An 18,415-nucleotide genomic window follows, 5' to 3' on the forward strand; every position below is an offset into this window, starting at 1 on the left:
CTGAGCAGAGCACTGAACTGGTTTTTAATGAAGGGTAGTAAGCACTTAGGGTTCAAACTCTAGTTAATTCCAGAAAACATATCCTCTCACTAGTGTTGGGTCTTAGTAAATGAGTGCTTGAGAGGAAGGAGGTCATAATTGGTCAGGGATTCTATTTCTTTTTTTAAGAAAAGCAATTGCTTAGAATGAGATGAATCTATATCAGGATATCTTTTTGTGGGATCTTATTAATCATCTTACCCATAGATTTACTGTATGATCAAACTTAACCATAAAGATTTATTAAAAACAATAGTTTGGTTTAAAAAAGAAAATGTGTGTACAGGAGGAATGTAGACATTTAGTTGACATTTAGTTGAAGTACAGTTGATAGACTTTGACCACTCCAGGGATACTTTCTCCATGGACTGTCTTACAGAGGCAGAACCTAACTACAATGCTTCTAGTGACTCTAATGCATGAATGGCAGCCCTAAGTGGGGTCCTCTTCATTGACTCCTTCCCAGACTCCCCAGCACCATTTTCCCTTTCCTTCTGTTCCAGTGTCTACACCCATCAGTCAGGTACTCCTGTCCTCAGAGTGCCGGTCCAGCCATGTTATCCTGCTCCCCATTCTCCCGCACGAGACCAAGCTGAAGTCTGCCTATTCACCTGTTTATGCTATTTATTCGTTGCCAGCTTCCTTTTTTGAGTTCCAGTGGAGCGGTACTGTTGTGTTGGAGGGATTTGGCACTGCACACTATGTCATGGTACTCTGAGCTGCTCCTCTTGGGTCCACATGGGGTCAGAGTTATTCAGTCCCATCATGCTGCAGCCCTAAGCTCTAGAGGGTGACTTTAATAGTATGCACATCCTGGAGCTTAATTTCATCAGCCTTGGGAGCCTGCAAGCAGAAGGAGTTGGAAGCCCTTGAGAGGCCAGATCCTGTGGGTTTGAACCCAGGGCTCTACAAAGTTAAAACCTACAGGACAAAGAAATCAAAAGAAGGACATAAAGTTTGGGAGACACTGAGTCTGCAAGGCAAAGAAATCCAGTATTGCAACGGGAGAATTTAGGGAGGTTGAAGTTTGGTTTGCCCTCTGAATGAAAGTGTTATGTGGCTATTTGTTAGCCAAAAAGACCTCAGACTTTGAAAATGACAGCGGTCAGAGGACTGTTGCCATACCAGGAATCAGAATTGTGGCATTGGAAGTTTCCTCAGCAAAGCACCTTTAGACCAGCCTAATTTTACAGATTAAGGGATTGAGACCCATAAAAATTTGTTATGTTCTCTTATTTTTGAAAAAATTTCCACTATGTCTGCAGCTATGGCCACTTTTTCCTGCCTAACCTGAAGAGGTCGAGGAGCTTTCCCTTGCCCACTATGGAGGGAACTCCTGGGACCCCCTGCTGCTCTTCCTGCCCCATGACTTTGTCCCAGAATACAGAGGACAGTGGGCTGGATCAAGCCTCTGCTGAACTTTTCCCTGCCAGCCTCCCTGCCTGCCGCCTTGCCCTTGCCCTTGCCCTCGCCCCCGCCCCTACCCCCCACGCAGGAATCCAGAGCCCTCCCAGTGGTGGTGTGAAGCCACTGGAATGTGGCACTCTGACCCCCGGCAGTTGAGTGTCCTGGATGGACTTGGCCTGGGAAACAGGAAGGACTTGGGGGAGGGGGAAGGAGTGCCCCATGGCCTTGAGGTGGGATAGAGGGAAAGGAAATGCTGCCCAGTGCGGTCCCTCAGGCAGCCCCTGCTGGACTCCTACACTGGGGGTGGGGCTGGCAGGGCAGGGAGCAGGCAGTTTTCCTTAGACCAGGCCTTGGGCTGGGGCCTCTGGCAGAGCCAGGCTCAGGAAGGTGAGCTGCCAGAGCAGCTGGGGTGAGGAGGAAAGGATGTGAGGGGAAGGAGGAGGAGCAGGCCAGAAGGCAGAGGAAATTGTAGTAGGAGATGACAAAGGTGATAGATGAGAGAAGGAATGTCCAGTGACTGTGTGGACTAGACGCACTGCTCAGTTTAGAAACCAAATATGTTAGAAAACAGGAAAGACCCTCCTAAAGAAACTTCCAGCTGGGTGCAGTGGCTTGCACCTGTAATCTCAGCTACTCAGGAGGCTGAGACATGAGAATGGCCTGAACCTAGAGGCAGAGGTTGCAGTGAGCCAAGATTGCAGCACTGCACTCCCGCCTGGGTGGTAGAGTGAGACTCCATCTCAAAACAAAAAACAAACAAAAAACCTTTCCTGCCATTTTTATTTTAGAGAAAAGCACACCCCATTTGGAGACCCCACTGCTTTTTAACATGCCTAGCCTTGGCAAAGATAAGAGCCACTGGGGTTAGTGAAAGGGATGGGTACACATCCAAGTGTGAGGCCAATTGTTACTCACCCATCCCTTTCCATTTTCTGTCATTGGCAGACGCACGTGGACCACGCTTAGGTCTGTTACCTCCCTCGGAGAGGTTTCCAAAAAACCTGAGGATGAGCCTCAGGGCAATGATATGCCCACCAGCTCCTTGCCCCTCTCCAGGATTAGGGAACCTTATATCCTCATCTTCCTCCCATTTAAAGCCTTTGGCAGAATCAGGATGCAGAACCAGGGCCTGGAACTGCCTCGGCAAACCCTTGTGGAACTACTAGCACATCATGCTGTTTCCAAACTGCACGTGTTGACAAGCCAGCTTCTCATTGGGGATGTTTAAAATTAAATTCCGTGCTCTTGGGAAAGGAATAGAAACTATAGGCAGAGTCTGTTTCTGAAACACCTGTTTTAAGTGAAGTGCGATCCTTACTGCCACCATACCTGAAGGGCTTGTGTTTCCTGTGCAACCGGAATCCCTCTGTGCTGAGTAAATTAACTTCTGTGCCCAAGGTAGTCTTGAATGATAATTAGTGCTCCGTGGCCGTGCCACACATCCTGTCTGAAGAAAGGGTGCTAATGTCCTTTTATGAAGCCCTAGAATAGTGGCCCTGGTGTTAAATAGAAGTGTCTTGGTTATTGCACTAATTTATTGGGCCTACAAGCCCAGCATACAGCACCCCTTTCCTCCATTCGATTGATAAGAAAGACACCAGGCGAGGCCCGTTGTGATGTTGCAGGCAGTGCCACAGCCCAGTTGGCCTGTGCCTCCCGATCAACGTGTGCGTCTTCTGGTCTGCCCTGAGAACTTACCAGTCTTCCATAAATTGGAAGTTCAAAACAATGGAATTCTTAAAGAACAAGTGCATACACATAAATGTAAAGCTGGGCATCTCTGTATTCTAATCTTTTGAAATTTGGTGATCATTATTGTTCGTTACATAGGATCTGGATTTGATCAGAGCATCCTTTGGGAATTGTCTGCGTTTGGTATTTCTTTTTATATCCTAAAAGCTGTTAGTTCTTGAAATGTGTACCGAACCTAATAAAATAGTAATTAGATGTATTTCCACAAATTGTGAGCTTTGTCATTTGGATAGTTTTTCTGAGACTTTTTTCCCACTATAAACACCAACTTTAAATGGAATAACATGACAGAATCATGATCTTCAAAAATCCACCTACTTGTAACTGCATATGAGAATACATATTGCTGTAGCATGTGGAAAAAGGACTGATTCATACCTGTTTTATTTACATTTTCTTTTGAAAGCTAATTATTTTCTATGTGTATATTTATGCCTACATGTATTCTAATTTGAAATGTAGAAGTCTATAAAATTTTTTTCCTTAATTTTGACACTACTGTGTTTAAAAATATCTGAAAGTTACCTGTTTGCTAGTCCTTGGAAGGCCTGAATTATTATAAAGTTTGTTTCTTTGCATCTCAGCCATTCCCAAAAGATTTTCGATATGAGTGCATAAGCAGTGAATAAACAAACCTGAAACTTCGATACCTACAGAACATTTTTAAAGCTGCTGTTTTTTTTCCATGCAGTATTATTAGTAGAGAATAATATTAGTTACCTCATAGAGCAGTCACTTACTCAGGTTTACCATTCATTTACTTCAGCAGGTGGATATTGCGGCCTGCTGTGTGTTCAGCACGGAGTGGGTATAGAAATGAGCGAGGCAGTTTCTGCTCCCAGGAAGCTCAGCAATGCCTTAGGATAGGGAAGAGTGCTGGGTTTGGGGTGCTGGAAAGAGAGGGATGGGTGGGAGAAAATTGAAAATCAGACTTCTTTGAAGAAAAGATATTTAAGCTGGGCACGGCATGGTAGTAGCAGCTTTCTAGGAAGACAGGAGGGAAAAAAAGTGTTCCTAAGCAGAGGAATGGGACCTGTAAATGCCGTTGGAGTGAATATGCATAGTATACTCAGGGAAACAGCTGATTTAGTAAATATTTATGGAGGCCCTGCTATGTCCTGAGCCCTGTTCCAGGTGCAGAAGACACAGCAGTGAACAAGGCAAAAATTCCCACTAACTGGAGCTTTCTGGTAGAATCAGCCAAATTAGTAAGGAAAACATACAGCATACCAGAGGAGAGAAGTGCTATGGAGAAAAATCTGAGAAAGGGGACAGAGACGGCCACAGTGGTGTCTGGTTTGCAGTTTTCGTGGTCTGGTAGTGTTGCAGGTAGTCGAGTCTGATTGAAGACCTGAAGGTGTGCTGGAGTGAACCGTGCACACACCTGGAGTAGGATGTTCCAGACAGATGGAACACAAGTGCCAAAGCCTTGAGGCCGCAGTAGCCAGGGAGGAGAAGAGGTGCCGGCTACACAGTGGGAGGTAACTGGAGGGTCAGCCAGGGCTAGGCCCAGGCCTCATTTATCAATGTGACCTTGTGGTCAGGAGAGTGCCATCCTAAATTTCTAGTTACGGTTTGTGCTGTCATCTCTGGAACCCTAAACTGACGATCCAGTGACTTGGAGCTGAGTGTCTGTTAGGTATAGAAGTAAGATACTACACAAAGGAAACTCCAGTTTTGTGAGAATTGTTTAAATATGTTTTTCAAACATGTTCTTAAGATTTTTTAATCTTTCTGTGTTCTTGTTACAGTTGTCTGGTTTATTTCACGTGAATGTTAGGGATCAGATCACTGCTGTGTAAATCATAGTCCTTCCAAGGTATTCATATTCATTTCTTAACATGGCCTAAGGCAAGAGTCCTGCTTTTCATTGTCCCCTAATTTATATTTGCTTCTTTCTGGAGAGTTTTAAAATGAATTTCGAGGACTTGATGCCTTTAAAATCAGTGGATCAGGCCCTGTGTTGCGAGGTTTCTTAATAGGCCACAGTTGCCTCTCTGGTTCTCATTTCTAATTTATAGCACTACTGTCCACCTAAACATACGCTAATCATGTGGATCTTAATGATGAAACCAGGTAACTAGGAAGTGGTATGCTGTACATATGAAGCAGTATTCATTGAATATTGCTGGCAGTTTTGTTTTGTTGCTGGGACCAGATTCTTGGAGTATATAGTAGGAATAAATAAGATGAAATGTAATCTTGCTTCACCAAAAAAAAAAAAAAAAAAAGGAAGAAAAAATAATCAAAGGTTTGGGTTTTTAGGCAAGATATTTAGGGAAGACATTTCTTTGTAGAACAGTATTAGAGTTAATGGCAAGGATCAGTAATATAATTGTTGTAATTTATATTACTCTTTCATTTATCTTCCACTTGGCTTATTTTGAAGACTTCAGATAAATTATTAAGGTAAAGTGCACAGTAGTGCTGAAGTTGATTTGTAAAAGCATTCCTTGCAAAAATGATTGCTAGCTGAATTCACAGTTATTATCCTGAAAAGATTCCTTATTGCTACTTCCAGATCATTACACCTTTTAAAAACTATTATTTGCTATTCAGAGTATTGCTGTATATTAAGGTCTTAGCAAAGAACCCCTTGTTTCCTGGATGATAGATGAGTTGAGATCATGTTTATATTGTTGGGTTTTCTGTTCTGATGGCTCCAAAGGTACTTCTGCAGCTCTGTTTGTCTTGGCTGCAAGGTGTCATAGAGGAGCCTCTGCTTGTCCTTGTGGTTAAAGGACCATCAGGAGGAGTCTCCAGGCCATATTCACTGGAGACAGACCTCATCAGAGTGAGATGGGAGAATTAGTGGTATTCCTGCCCTTCTTTTCACTGATGCTCAGGTCTTCTGGGTTGACATGAACTTGAAGTTTTGCCCAGCCTTTGGCAACCTCACTTTCCTATTTCTTCAGTTTCTCACGTCCCCTGCTGGGAGACAGCCTATATGGGATTTAGATCTAGATTGTTCAGCTTCCCTCTTCAGTGAAACTGATTAAACCATGGAGAGTGCTTATTCCACTCTGTGGCACATAGAAAGTGCCCAGTGAGTGTTAGCTGTTATCAGAAGATTAGTCTCGGGGGGTGAAACGTGCTTTATTATCTATGCTACCTGTTCACTAGTATAATGAAAAATGTATCTCCTTCAAAGTGCCTGTTTTCAGAGCACCATGTGCATTTAATCGTTAGAAGTTCTGGTCATATTTCTTTTCACCCTGGTGGTTCACACTTTTGGATATGTGTAATTCCCATATGTAGTTTTCTGGTTTACTATTGGTGATTTCACTAACAGATTTTAGGTTAGAGTATCCAATAATATTTATAAAATGGTACTGTGCATTATTCATGTCCTCAAGCCACATTCTGGCAAGAAGCATTAACATGTTTATGTGTCACATTATCTAGTTATTGTCATAATATACAGGAGTGGCAGAAAGAGAGATTAAAAGTTTATTATTTAAGTTATTTAACATGGTTGAGGCATAGTATATTCATTCACTCATTCAACATGTCATAAATGCTGATTATGGAAGTGTTGCTTAATATGGTATTGAGGTTAAAAGAAAACTTGAGTTAATATTAATATTTCACAAGTAGAAAGGCTGAGATCCAAAGATGTTTCTCTTGTTATTTCTAAATAATTGACTTTCTTCCTCTACCACCACACTTACTTTCCAGAAAAAGTTTGCCACTTAAAGACTCACTTGCTTTGTTTAAATTCATGTGCTCATCCTCCCTGTCCCTATTTATTCCTTCTGCAGGCATTTATTTTGCCAAGCTACTATTTGCTAAGCCGTATGACAGTTCAGTGATGAAGAGTAAAAAGTAGATCCTTAGTTTCAAAGAACCCACTTCTGGTAAAGAAGATTAGATGAACAATTTCAATGTGCTGCTGTAAGTGAAATAATTTTAATAGATATGCAGAAGTCTTACATTGGAAATAATCATTCAGTCCCTATAGAGAGGGGAAACCTAAAGAAAGTATTAATCACTGAGGAGGAGTTTTCAGTGCAGGTGAAGAGCAGTAGCTTTCTAGGAAGAGAGAACAGCCATCAAAGTCATGAAACAACATAGGGCATTTAGGCAATTCATAGTCACTGAGCCTTACTGGAGGAAGAAGGAGGCATGGAAGAGATGAGGCTGAAGAAGTATGTTGGGATCAAGTCTAAATTGGCATTGCGTTCCATGCCAGGGACTCAAATGACCGCATGTTGGACTTCATTTTATAGACCATTGCTTTGCAACTTCATATCCTTAAGAAGTTTGGGCTGGGCGTTGTGGCTCACTTTGGGAGGCCGAGGTGGGTGGATCACCTGAGGTCGGGAGTTTGAGACCTGCCTGAAACGTGGAGAAACCCCATGTTTACTAAAAATACCAAATTAGCTGAATGTGGTGGCACATGCCTGTAATCCCAGCTACTCAGGAGGCTGAGGCAGGAGAATCCCTTGAACCCGGGTGACGGAGGTTGCGGTGAGCTGAGATGGCCCCATTGCACTCGAGCCTGGGCAACAAGAGTGAAACTCCATCTCAGAAAAAAAAAAAAAAAAAAAGACGTTTGGTTGGGCTGTTCTCTTAACACCCCTTGCTGGGTGTTATTTACTTTAAAGCACCTCTGTAGGAGGATAAAACACTGAACCAGGTATGTAAGAGACAGCTTAATGACTTGGCTTAATCCAAGGATGGCTTTTTAGAGTATCTTATGAAGAGATCAGATAGGAAATAATTAGACATTTCTCCAAGATACTTTTTTCCTGAGCCAAGATTTATTAATTTTTAAGTAAGAGCATGTTTGATAACTGAAAATTGATATCCTTTGAAGCTGGATAAACATGCAGCTACATTTTTTCCTGGACATCCAGTTCAGAGACAGCTGCATTGCTTAATCATGGCATATGCCTGGATAAAGGCTGACCTAGCCTTCTATCAGGGAGAAGGACCTGAGAGTCTCCAGAAGAAGAGCCTTCTCTCAGGGAGAAGACCTGAGATTTGCCTTGGAAACGATTGGCTTCTACTCTCAAAGCAGAGGGAATATAAGAGAGTTAAGTTCTGTGCCACAGAGTACAGTCAGACTAACTGCAGCTAGGAAAGTATGTAAATGGATATTAAATACCTACCTTGGTGATTTAAAAAGTTTCTGAAATGGAGCCATTTAGTGTATAACTTTGAGTAACTTCCTGGTAAAATGTCAGAAGAGAAAGTGATTGAAAAATATATGTATCAAAGTATCTGGATGAGTTAACATGCTGTGTGCAACTATTCATCAAAAGCCATGGGCCGGGCGCGGTGGCTCACGCCTGTAATCCCAGCACTTTGGGAGGCCGAGGCGGGTGGATCACGAGGTCAAGAGATCGAGACCATCCTGGTCAAAATGGTGAAACCCCGTCTCTACTAAAAAATACAAAAAAATTAGCTGGGCATGGTGGCGCGTGCCTGTAATCCAAGCTACTCAGGAGGCTGAGGCAGGAGAATTGCCTGAACCCAGGAGGCGGAGGTTGCGGTGAGCCGAGATCGCGCCATTGCACTCCAGCCTGGGTAACAAGAGCGAAACTCCGACTCAAAAAAAAAAAAAAGCCATTTATAAGATGTTTTAATAATCTTTCTGAAGAACCAGATTTTTTTGCTTTTACTTTCTCCATATATTTATTATTTCTATCCTTTTTGATTCTTTGGACTTGCTTTTTTTTTTTGAGACGGAGTTTCACTCATGTTACCCAGGCTGGAGTGCAATGGCGCGATCTCGGCTCACCGCAACCTCCGCCTCCTGGGTTCAGGCAATTCTCCTGCCTCAGCCTCCTGAATAGCTGGGATTACAGGCACGCGCCACCATGCCCAGCTAATTTTTTTTTGTATTTTTAGTAGAGACGGGGTTTCACCGTGTTGACCAGGATGGTTTCGATCTCTTGACCTCGTGATCCACCCGCCTCGGCCTCCCAAAGTGCTGGGATTACAGGCTTGAGCCACCGCGCCCGGCCTGGACTTGCTTTGTTGCTCTTTTTTCTATTTCTTCAGTTGGATGCTTAGTGCATCTTTTTTTTTTTTTTTTTTAACCTTTCTTATGCCTTGTGAGATTTCCCTTTAAACACTGTCCCTAGCTGTGTCCCATCAATGTTAACATACGGTGCTTCCGTTGTTCTTCGTTTTTAAGCATTTGGTAAGTTTCCTGTAAGCCCCTCCCATTAAAAACTCTTTTTTATTATAGAAACTTCCAAGTGTACACAGAAGTAGAGACAATTGTGTAAGGACAGAATGCTTCAACAATTGTCAGTTCATGGCCAATTCTGTTTTATTAAATGAGAAGATTTACTGAGACCTCAGCTAGTGAATCCTCTAAGAATGGAAATGCTAGAAAGGTCCTGGGAAGTGATATTTACTACATTAAAAGACCTTTGGCTTGCCTTAACTCTCCATATTGACTTCGTTTTCAAAATGAAGTCAAATTGGTCTGATAATGGAACATTATTTTAAATTTAAATTGTGACTGCCATAGGCACGGTTTCCAAGAAATTGTTAGCATTGTACAATTTCAATAAAGGTGCCAGAGTCAAACAGGAGGATAAAGTCTAAAGGGACCTCATGAAGTATCCATTCCACGTTCTTTTTGTAATTAAAAAATTGGAGCTTAGAGAGCTACATGCCTTGTGGAGGGTCCTGCTGTGAATGAGTGACAGAGCTAAGGTTGTGGTCTCCTGGGCCAGGGCCCTCTCTGCTACACCATCCTCCTCTGGCTGTTTCTTCATATATAGTTTAAGATGGTCCCTAGGCTAGACAGAACTGTGAAGTAGGAGAGTTGTGTCTTGTAGCCCCAATCTCTCCTGTCCTCATCGTTTCTTGTTTCATGAAACATGAAACTGGTGTTTCTCTGTCACTTCTATTGCTGAGGTGTATGATGAAAAGTATAGCAATGGGACACAGGCTTATTAACAAATATTTTGCTGTAAGTCGATTTATATCGGATCAGTACTTCTTGTTTTTCAGTGAATTCCTCACTTGGACATAATACCAGTCAGTGTTCTTGGTGTTTGTTATACATTTAGATGTTTGCATCAATTTAAGAGTTAGTCTTCAACAAATATTTGTGTCCACATTTCTGCATTCTATTGTTTGAAAGGTTCAGGCTGTGTCCACTCTGGTTTATAGTTACATATGCCTAAAATAGTTTCACTTTGTAGAAACGTCAGAAAAATACATTTTTGTAGCATGAATCATTTCTACTGATAACCATAAATTTGTCCTTCCTGCTTTGCATTGATTATAGCACAAGGAAGAGGAGAAGGAAGCACCAGCTTTGGGAACATAGGCCTTAAGCTTGAAGCAGAGAGAATGAAAGCAGACTGCATTAGATTCCTCCTCCAGCAGAACTGAATGTCTGATAACAGCCAGCCCGGAGCTGGGGGAGTTAAGAGCAGCAATTTTACATTACACTGGAGTTTCTAGGCTGGCATGAAAGGAGATGCCAGTATTAGCTATTTGCATCTTCCTGTAGCCACAGGGATGTGAACAGCTGGAGAATTAATTTGATATATATTCCCAGAAGCTTCTCTTCTGCCAACAGAATTCCATTACTGTGAGCTTCTAAGTGTGTACCGTGAATTTGTTTCTTGCTTTTTAATACCTGCTATAGCATATTTCTGGTAAGTGGATTGCCATATAATGGGGTGCAGCTATCTCGTGGTTTGGAGTAAACTCTATTAACCTAAACAGATACAGGGAGGAAAAGGTAAGAATCTGAGCATATAAATGCTTTCCACCTTCAGGCTGGTGGAAATTTCATATGAACACACAGTACTTTGTCCAGTAAGTGCACTCATACCTGAAATGTTTTGTTCCATGTTAGTGGTATTTCAGACACCAGCAAGCAGATGGAAAGGCATGTTGAAGGGCATAGAGGTTGAATCCAGGACCACTTAGGCTAGTGTTGCCACAGCTAGTTCCTGAGCACAGATGGTCTGTATCCCCTGGAGCTGCTGCTGCTTAGATGTGGTGTTGGTTGTGCCTCCATACATCTTATAAGAGGCCTCTTTCCTCACATCCTTCTTAGTGCCCCCTTTCCTGCCCTCAGGATGGAAACTTCTTTCTAACTAGCTTTTGCATTGAAAATCTCTTAGGTCAAATGTGGAAGGAAAGAATTTTCTGGCATCACCAAGAATATTGAAAGATACTTTTTTATTATTTTTAGATGGAGTCTCGCTCTGTTGCCCAGGCTGGAGTGCAATGATAACGATCTTGGCTCACTGCAGCCTCTGCCTCCTGAGTTCAAGTGATTCTCCTACCTCAGCTTCCTGTGTAGCCAGGACTACAGGCATGCGCCACCATGCCCAGCTAATTTTTGTAGTTTTAGTAGAGACGATGTTTCCCCATGTTGGCCAGGCTGGTCTCAAACTCCTGACCTCAGGTGATCTGCCCACCTTGGCCCTTCACAGTGCTGGGATTATGGGCATGAGCCACCGTGCCCCGCCTGTTGAAAGATATTCTAGAGGAGGAAGAATAAGTCCAGGACAAGACTGAATGTAGGTATAGGAAGTACAGGTGTTTTCTATTTTGGCAACATGTTGTCCACTCTTGAAAAGCAAATTAAAAACCTCATATTCTGTAAAATCACTCATTACACTAAAAATAACAGAGCTGTTGGGAAAAAATAGGGTTGAGGAAGGTTACTCGAGATCTAGGCAACTGTATGCATAGAGGATAAATGCAAACAAGAACTCAAATCAAAATATTGGCCCAGGTAAGCTGCCCCTGGCATTTATTTGCACCTGGATCTCTGGTAGCTCATCCTTTGCAGATGTGCACAGTCCAAAGCTCATTCTGCTTTCTTTCAGTTCATGGGGTATTGAAGAGGGTCACTTTTAATGGAGACCAGTGTTAACAGAATTAAGCATAAGATCATGTAGTTTCTTCATCATGGATTTTGGTTATTTATTTATTTAGAAATACAAGGGAAAGTGTCTCCAGCTTTCTCATTTCTTCTTGCAGTTTCCCCAGGTAGTTTAATATAGAGGACATTTTAACCATGAGAGCAGTCATTTCTTGCACTAAAGAAAGGAATTTAAGCAAGATTAACGGCCTTTTCTTAAGGTCTTCCATATACTGGTAAGACTTTTAATTGTGAGAAAACTTGTTCCTGATATTTATTTTTATTTATTTATTTTGACAGAGCCCAAACTGGAGTGCAGTGGTGCGATCTTGGCTCATTGCAACCTCCACCTCCCAAGTGTGAGCAATTCTCAAGCCTCTGCCTCTCAAGTAGCTGGGGTTACAAGCACGCACCACCATGCCCGGCTAGTTTTGTGTTTTTTGTAGAGACAGGATTTCGCCGTGTTGCCCAGGCTGGTCTTGAACTCCTGGTCTGAAGTGATCTGCCTTTCTTAGTCTCTCAAAGTGCTGGGATTACAGGGGTGAGCCACTGCTCCTGGCACTTTTGACTTTTTTAGAACATTAATGTGCTGGGAAAAATCACATGAGAACCAACAGAACATCTGTATTACACTGACACCATTTTCCTATTTACCAGTTACATATTAACAAAATGACGTTAAAGAAACACTCATTTTTATGATTCCACGGTAACTGTTAGAAGAGGTACCCAGCATTCTCTGTTATTCCTTGGCCCAGGTGTACCTGCAAGACATGCTCTTTAGAATAGCATTTCTCAAAGTGTGGGCTACAGACCCCTGAGAAACCCCAAGCCCTTTTCAGGTGGTACATGAGGTCAAAACTATTTTCATAATAATATTAACATTTTATTCGCTTTTTTTTCTGTTTGCACTTTGCACTGATAGTACAAAAACAGTGGTACGTAAAACTCCTGATACGTTAGTGTGAATAGAGGCTGTGGCACCAAATTGTGCTAGTAAGTTATTGTATTCACCATGTACTTTCAGTAAAGTAAAATGATAAGTAATTAAACAAAATAATAAAATAAAAATTAGTTTCCTTGACGAATGCCCTTGATCGAAGCAGTACAGGTTTATTAAATTTCAGCCCTCAGTTACACATCTTATTAATGTTCTGTGGACTGAAATGGGAAATACACATAAAGTAATTCTGCTGCATACTGAAGTACAGTGCTTGTCATGCGAAAAAGTATTTCAAGATGTCTTCTGAATATCCAAGTGGAAGTGTTGGTTTAGCAGTTAAATATACCTGCCACTTCACTATAGTACTCAATATTGGACATATTTGAACATGCATGAATTTGAATTCATTCATGAAATTAATAGGTTTCTCTATACTTAGAGAAAGTAACTTACCTAATATCCTAATTTAGTATCTTGCACAAATTACAAACTTAAAAATACATTTACAGAGGTACCTCAGTTGTCTTGACCTTTCAGGCTAGGAGACTACATCTTGTCACATTTAGGGTACCAGGAAAAAACCTGCTTGATATAGTTAAAGGCCAGTACCTCTGTTTTTAACTTTTTTTTACTGACCATTCCAAGGAAAAACCAGGAACTCGTAGAGAACCAGAACCTCGATTCTTGTGCTATGTTTGTGGATTCACTTAGGAAAAGAGAGATTTGAAAACATAATTTGCCAAGTGCTGTCAGCAGAACTCTTAGGCTCAGATTTGATTTCTGTAATCAAACCTCATTACATTTTTGCTTTCAGTCCTTGTTGATCTTGTTAAATTATTTTAAAATATAATATTCTGTAATCGAATACCAGAAAAGCATTTGTCTCGGTAGCATGTGGTACTTGATCCTATGAAGCAGTGGTTACTAGGAAAACTATTTCCCAAGGGGAAAAAAAAATACAAAGTATTGATTATGAGGGGGCAGATAATTAAAAGGGTTTACTCTCAGAAAAAAATTTAAAGTGTCCAAGATGTTGTTAGCCTTAGAGTCAGAGATGCTTCCTGGCTGGACATAGTGGCAGCAATGTTTCTGAGGGGAATGGTCACCCTCACCTGAGCATCTTCAGGTACAGTCCTCACTTGAGCATCTTCAGATGAGTCTGCTGCCGCTGCCAGGAAGCTTCTGCTGAGAAAGATGCAGAAAACAGCAAGGGGCCAGCAGCCTCATCAAAGGCCTTTTAGTTCTAATTCCAGGTTTGGGGGAAATGATCTTCCTGTGGGGAGGCAGAGGAAAGAATCTGGCAGTGAAAACCAGCTGGCTGTGAGATGGGCTTCTTGGAAGGACTGTTGATGCCATCCAGGTGATAAGAGGTTGAAGTCTTAGAGGTGAACAGGGGAAGAGAGTAATGACAGGTGATGCCTACTGAGAAATGCACCCAATATTCCAAGCATTTCTTTGAAATGTGTGCCACATACAATGCTGTAATGATAAGCTTTTAAAATAGATTTGTATTGTATAAACATGTTCTTTATAGTATCTTGAAAGTTTTCCTTGTGATTTTTAGATATGTGTGTATATATGTATATGTGTGTGTGTGTGTGTGTGTGTGTGTATATATATACACACACACACACACACACACATTTTTCAATTAGGTACTTTTTTGTTTAATAAAAAGACAAACACAGACAACTGCATTGACCATACCAGTGATGTGTGTGTATACACATATGTATGTATAATAGATACACATATATATACACATGTGTATGTATATACGTATGTGAGGCTTCTTTGTCTACTGGGGAATTACGGCTTACATAAAACCACTGTGATAGGGGACAACAGGTCTGTGCAGATGTTTGTGGGAGCATGGAAGATGAAGCAGCTTATTCTCCTGGGGCAGGTGGAGAAGGTTTCTCAGAAGAGGTAACATCTGAGCTAGGTTTTGAAGGGTGAGCAGGAGCTATCGGAGGAAGAAGGGAAGGAGGTATTCCAGGAGGACGACACTCCCAAGTAAGGCCTGGGAGCAGTTCCTGCGGGTTTATCGTGAGAGCCTCAGTGGGCCCAAAGCATTAGGATGTGAGAGGGACTGGTCAAAGACGAATCTGCAGAAGTAGCTACAACCCGTGTCATGAAGAAGCTGATAATCGACTGTAAGAAGCTGGGACATTGTCTTGTTGCCAAAAGAGAACCACTGGGCAGGTTTGTTTTTTGAGGAAGATGGATCTGGGGACATTGTGGGGAATGAGGTGGAGGGACAAGAGAATAGTGGCAGGGAGCCAGGTTTGAGGACATTGTGGTAGTTCAGGAGAGGGATGTCTTCAGGGAGTTCCAATTATAATGGCGGGAAGGGATGTTTACTGTGGAAAATATTCTGCAGTAGAATCAACTCAGTAACTACACGTATTTATAAGAACATCATAAAGTTTTCCTCTCAAAACTGTGAAGGGAAGGAGGAGAAATATACATAGTTTTTTCAGCAGCTCAAATGTTACTTGAATTTCTTAAAGGTTTTTTTAATTCGTAGGGCTAAACTATCTTTGAGTTATAAATTTGCATATGTAGTCACAAAAATTCCTTCATGACAAATCTGACTGAACTGTAGTAAAATGCTAGCACTACTGGCATGTTAACAGTTAAACAGAGATAAGAAATCATTTGGATGCACATTTTGTTATAACGGAAGACAAATATCACCTTGTCCATGTTAAATTTTTTCAATATGGTGTTCTTTTTCTGATTTTCCATTCAGAGTACTTTAGTAATTTCATATGTTGAAGATAGGAATGTACCTTTGTGTGTGTATGTTTTATATATATGTTGTGTTTATATGTATATAGGTTGTTCCTCTCTCTCTCTCTCTCTCTCTCTGTGTGTGTGTATATATATATATATACAGACACATGTTGTTTCTCAGGACCAAATATAGGCTAAATAAGAAAACAAATATTAAAATATAAATTGTTTGTCTGTATAAATTTCAAATCTGAAAGATAATCATTTTACTAAAAGCTGAAGCTTTGATCAAATAAGTGAGCCTGATCTCCTGAAATCAAAACGCAAGAGATTTTTTTTTTTTTTTTTTCATTTTTTGAGATGGAGTCTCACTCTGTCGCCCAGGCTGGAATGCAGTGGTGTGATCTTGGCTCACTGCAACCTCCGCCTCCTGGATTTAAGCAATTCTCTGCCTCAGCTTCCTGAGTAGCTGGGACTACAGGCACCCACCACCATGCCCACCTAATTTTTGTATTTTTAGTAGAGACAGGGTTTCACCATCTTGGCCAGGCTGGTCTTGAACTCCTGAATTCGTGATCCACCTGCCTCGGCCTCCCAAAGTGCTGCGATTACAGGTGTGAGCCACTGGGCCCGGCCAACACAAGAGATTTTCTATTATTCCTTTTCAAAGGACCGCCCTGAAGCTCTTCATGTAGTAAATGACGTTCTTGTAAAGACCTCTTGATGAGAAAATTATTTATTTCAGTCAGGGAGAGCGGACTTTTGCCTAACTTATGCACTGAGCAATGATGCCAGCAATAAAAGCTTACCCTATAAAAATCAGAGCCATTTGTTTGTACTGTCTTCTTTGAAAAGAGATTTTTTTTTTTTTTTTTTTTTTTTTTTTTTTTTTTGCTGAGATGGCGTTTCGCTTTGTTGCTTAGGCTGGAGTGCAGTGGCGTGATCTTGTCTCACTATAATCTCTGCTTCCCAGGTTCAGTGATTCTCCTGCCTCAGCCTCCGGAGTAGCTGGGACCACAGGCAAGCACCACCACACCCGGCTAATTTTTGTATTTTTAATGGAGATCGGGTTTTCATCATTGTTGGCCAGGCTGGTCTCAGGTGATCTGCCTGCCTTGGCCACCCAAAGTGCTGGGATTACAGGTGTGAGCCCAGCCAAAACAGATTCTTAAAATGGCATTTATACCTGCCTTAGTTTGAGCAACAGGTTTAAGGTTTCTTAAATTCAAGTACTTTTAAAAATTCTCTTCAGATATGCTTATCAGAAAACGTGTTTACTATTTAACAGTTAGTACCCAGTTCAGGTAGGTAAAGTATCTGTTAAAGATAATGTTAAGTACGGGAAAAAACCAATATAATGGCCCAAAGATTCATAGAGAAATAGTCTAGTTTTCCTATAAGAGATGTTTCAACTCTGAGAAATATTATTAAGAATTGACCCTGCATATGATTCTGTCATATTTGTTGCATTTTTTTGGAGCTGAGTCCCATGGTAGCTGTTTTTAAAATCTACTGTATTTATGGTGATCTGCTCCATTCCATGTCAGAACCTGATTTGGCCTCAATCTCATTAATCAGTTACCTCAGCCTGTCACCGAGCTGCAGCCCTTTAGTTTTGTTGTTGTTTCTGGCTTTGGGTTGGCAGTGATAGACACTACCAGTCATTCCCCAGATGCATTAGAGGGGATCCCCTTCATTGTCATTCTTTTGGCGGTGTCTGATTTTTTATGTTTTTTTAGCTGCCTTAATGTAGTAAGTTGAAGAGCTGTTTTAAACCTGAAGTTTGTCTCTACCAATAGAGTAAAAAAAATTAGCTTTTTAAAGAGACAGGGTCTCTCACTTTGTCACCCAGGCTGGAATGCAGTGGTGTGTGATCATGGGTCCTGCAGCCTCAACCTCCTGCACTCAAGTGATCCTTCCACCTCAACCTCCTGAGTAGCTGGGACCACAGGCATGCACCACCATGCCCAGCTAATTTTTTAAAAATGTTTGTAGAGACTGGGTCTCCCTGTGTTGCCCAGGCTGGTCATGAACTCCTGGGTTCAAGTGGTCCCCCTGCCTTGGCCTCTGGAAGTGTTGGTATTGCAAACATGAGCCACTGTACGTGGCCAAAAAAGAGCTTTTTAAAAAATAATTTTGTAGATTGACAAATGTGACTCTTGTAATTTTATTGAACATGAAAACCAGGAATCTTTATTTGATACTAAACATTTTAAAGGCATCTCAATTGTTTTTGTAATAACACATAAGTAGTGGGTTTTTATTTCAAACCTTTGTGCATATAGCTATTAAACGCCTATGTGTATGGCTATTATTTTAGTTTTTGCCATTATTATGAAGAAGTTGGGTTTCATTCATTTGTAAAATTTCAACCAGACTGCCTTTCACAAATCAATTTGTCAAAATTGAATGTTAATCTTGACATCCCAGCGCATTTTTGCTCTCAGACAGGCCTTTGAATGAAGCTGCAAACACACATTATCTGGTTGTTAATTGTTTTACAGATGAGAACTGGACTGATGACCAACTGCTTGGTTTTAAACCATGCAATGAAAACCTTATTGCTGGCTGCAATATAATCAATGGGAAATGTGAATGTAACACCATTCGAACCTGCAGCAATCCCTTTGAGTTTCCAAGTCAGGATATGTGCCTTTCAGCTTTAAAGAAAATTGAAGGTA

The 18,415-nt window shown here is 41.4% G+C and overlaps 1 protein-coding gene across 5 annotated transcripts in view; it reads left to right on the forward strand.

The window, feature by feature from the left end:
- The window catches only part of CRIM1 (cysteine rich transmembrane BMP regulator 1), a 192,677-nt gene that overhangs the window by 24,676 nt on the left and 149,586 nt on the right, over nt 1-18,415 (forward strand). For 3 of the 5 annotated variants that reach the window (XM_032239289.1, XM_032239291.1, XM_032239293.1), the window contains exon 2: nt 18,239-18,412. The exons of the other annotated variants lie outside the window; for them this stretch is intronic. In XM_032239289.1, coding sequence (XP_032095180.1) covers nt 18,239-18,412 — 174 coding nt within the window. The remainder of the gene's footprint in view (nt 1-18,238; nt 18,413-18,415) is intronic. 5 annotated transcript variants of the gene reach the window in all.

This window comes from Sapajus apella, unplaced genomic scaffold (genome assembly GCF_009761245.1).
Source record: "Sapajus apella isolate SASKATOON/1434 unplaced genomic scaffold, GSC_monkey_1.0 scaffold44, whole genome shotgun sequence".
Taxonomy (NCBI): Eukaryota; Metazoa; Chordata; class Mammalia; order Primates; family Cebidae; genus Sapajus; species Sapajus apella.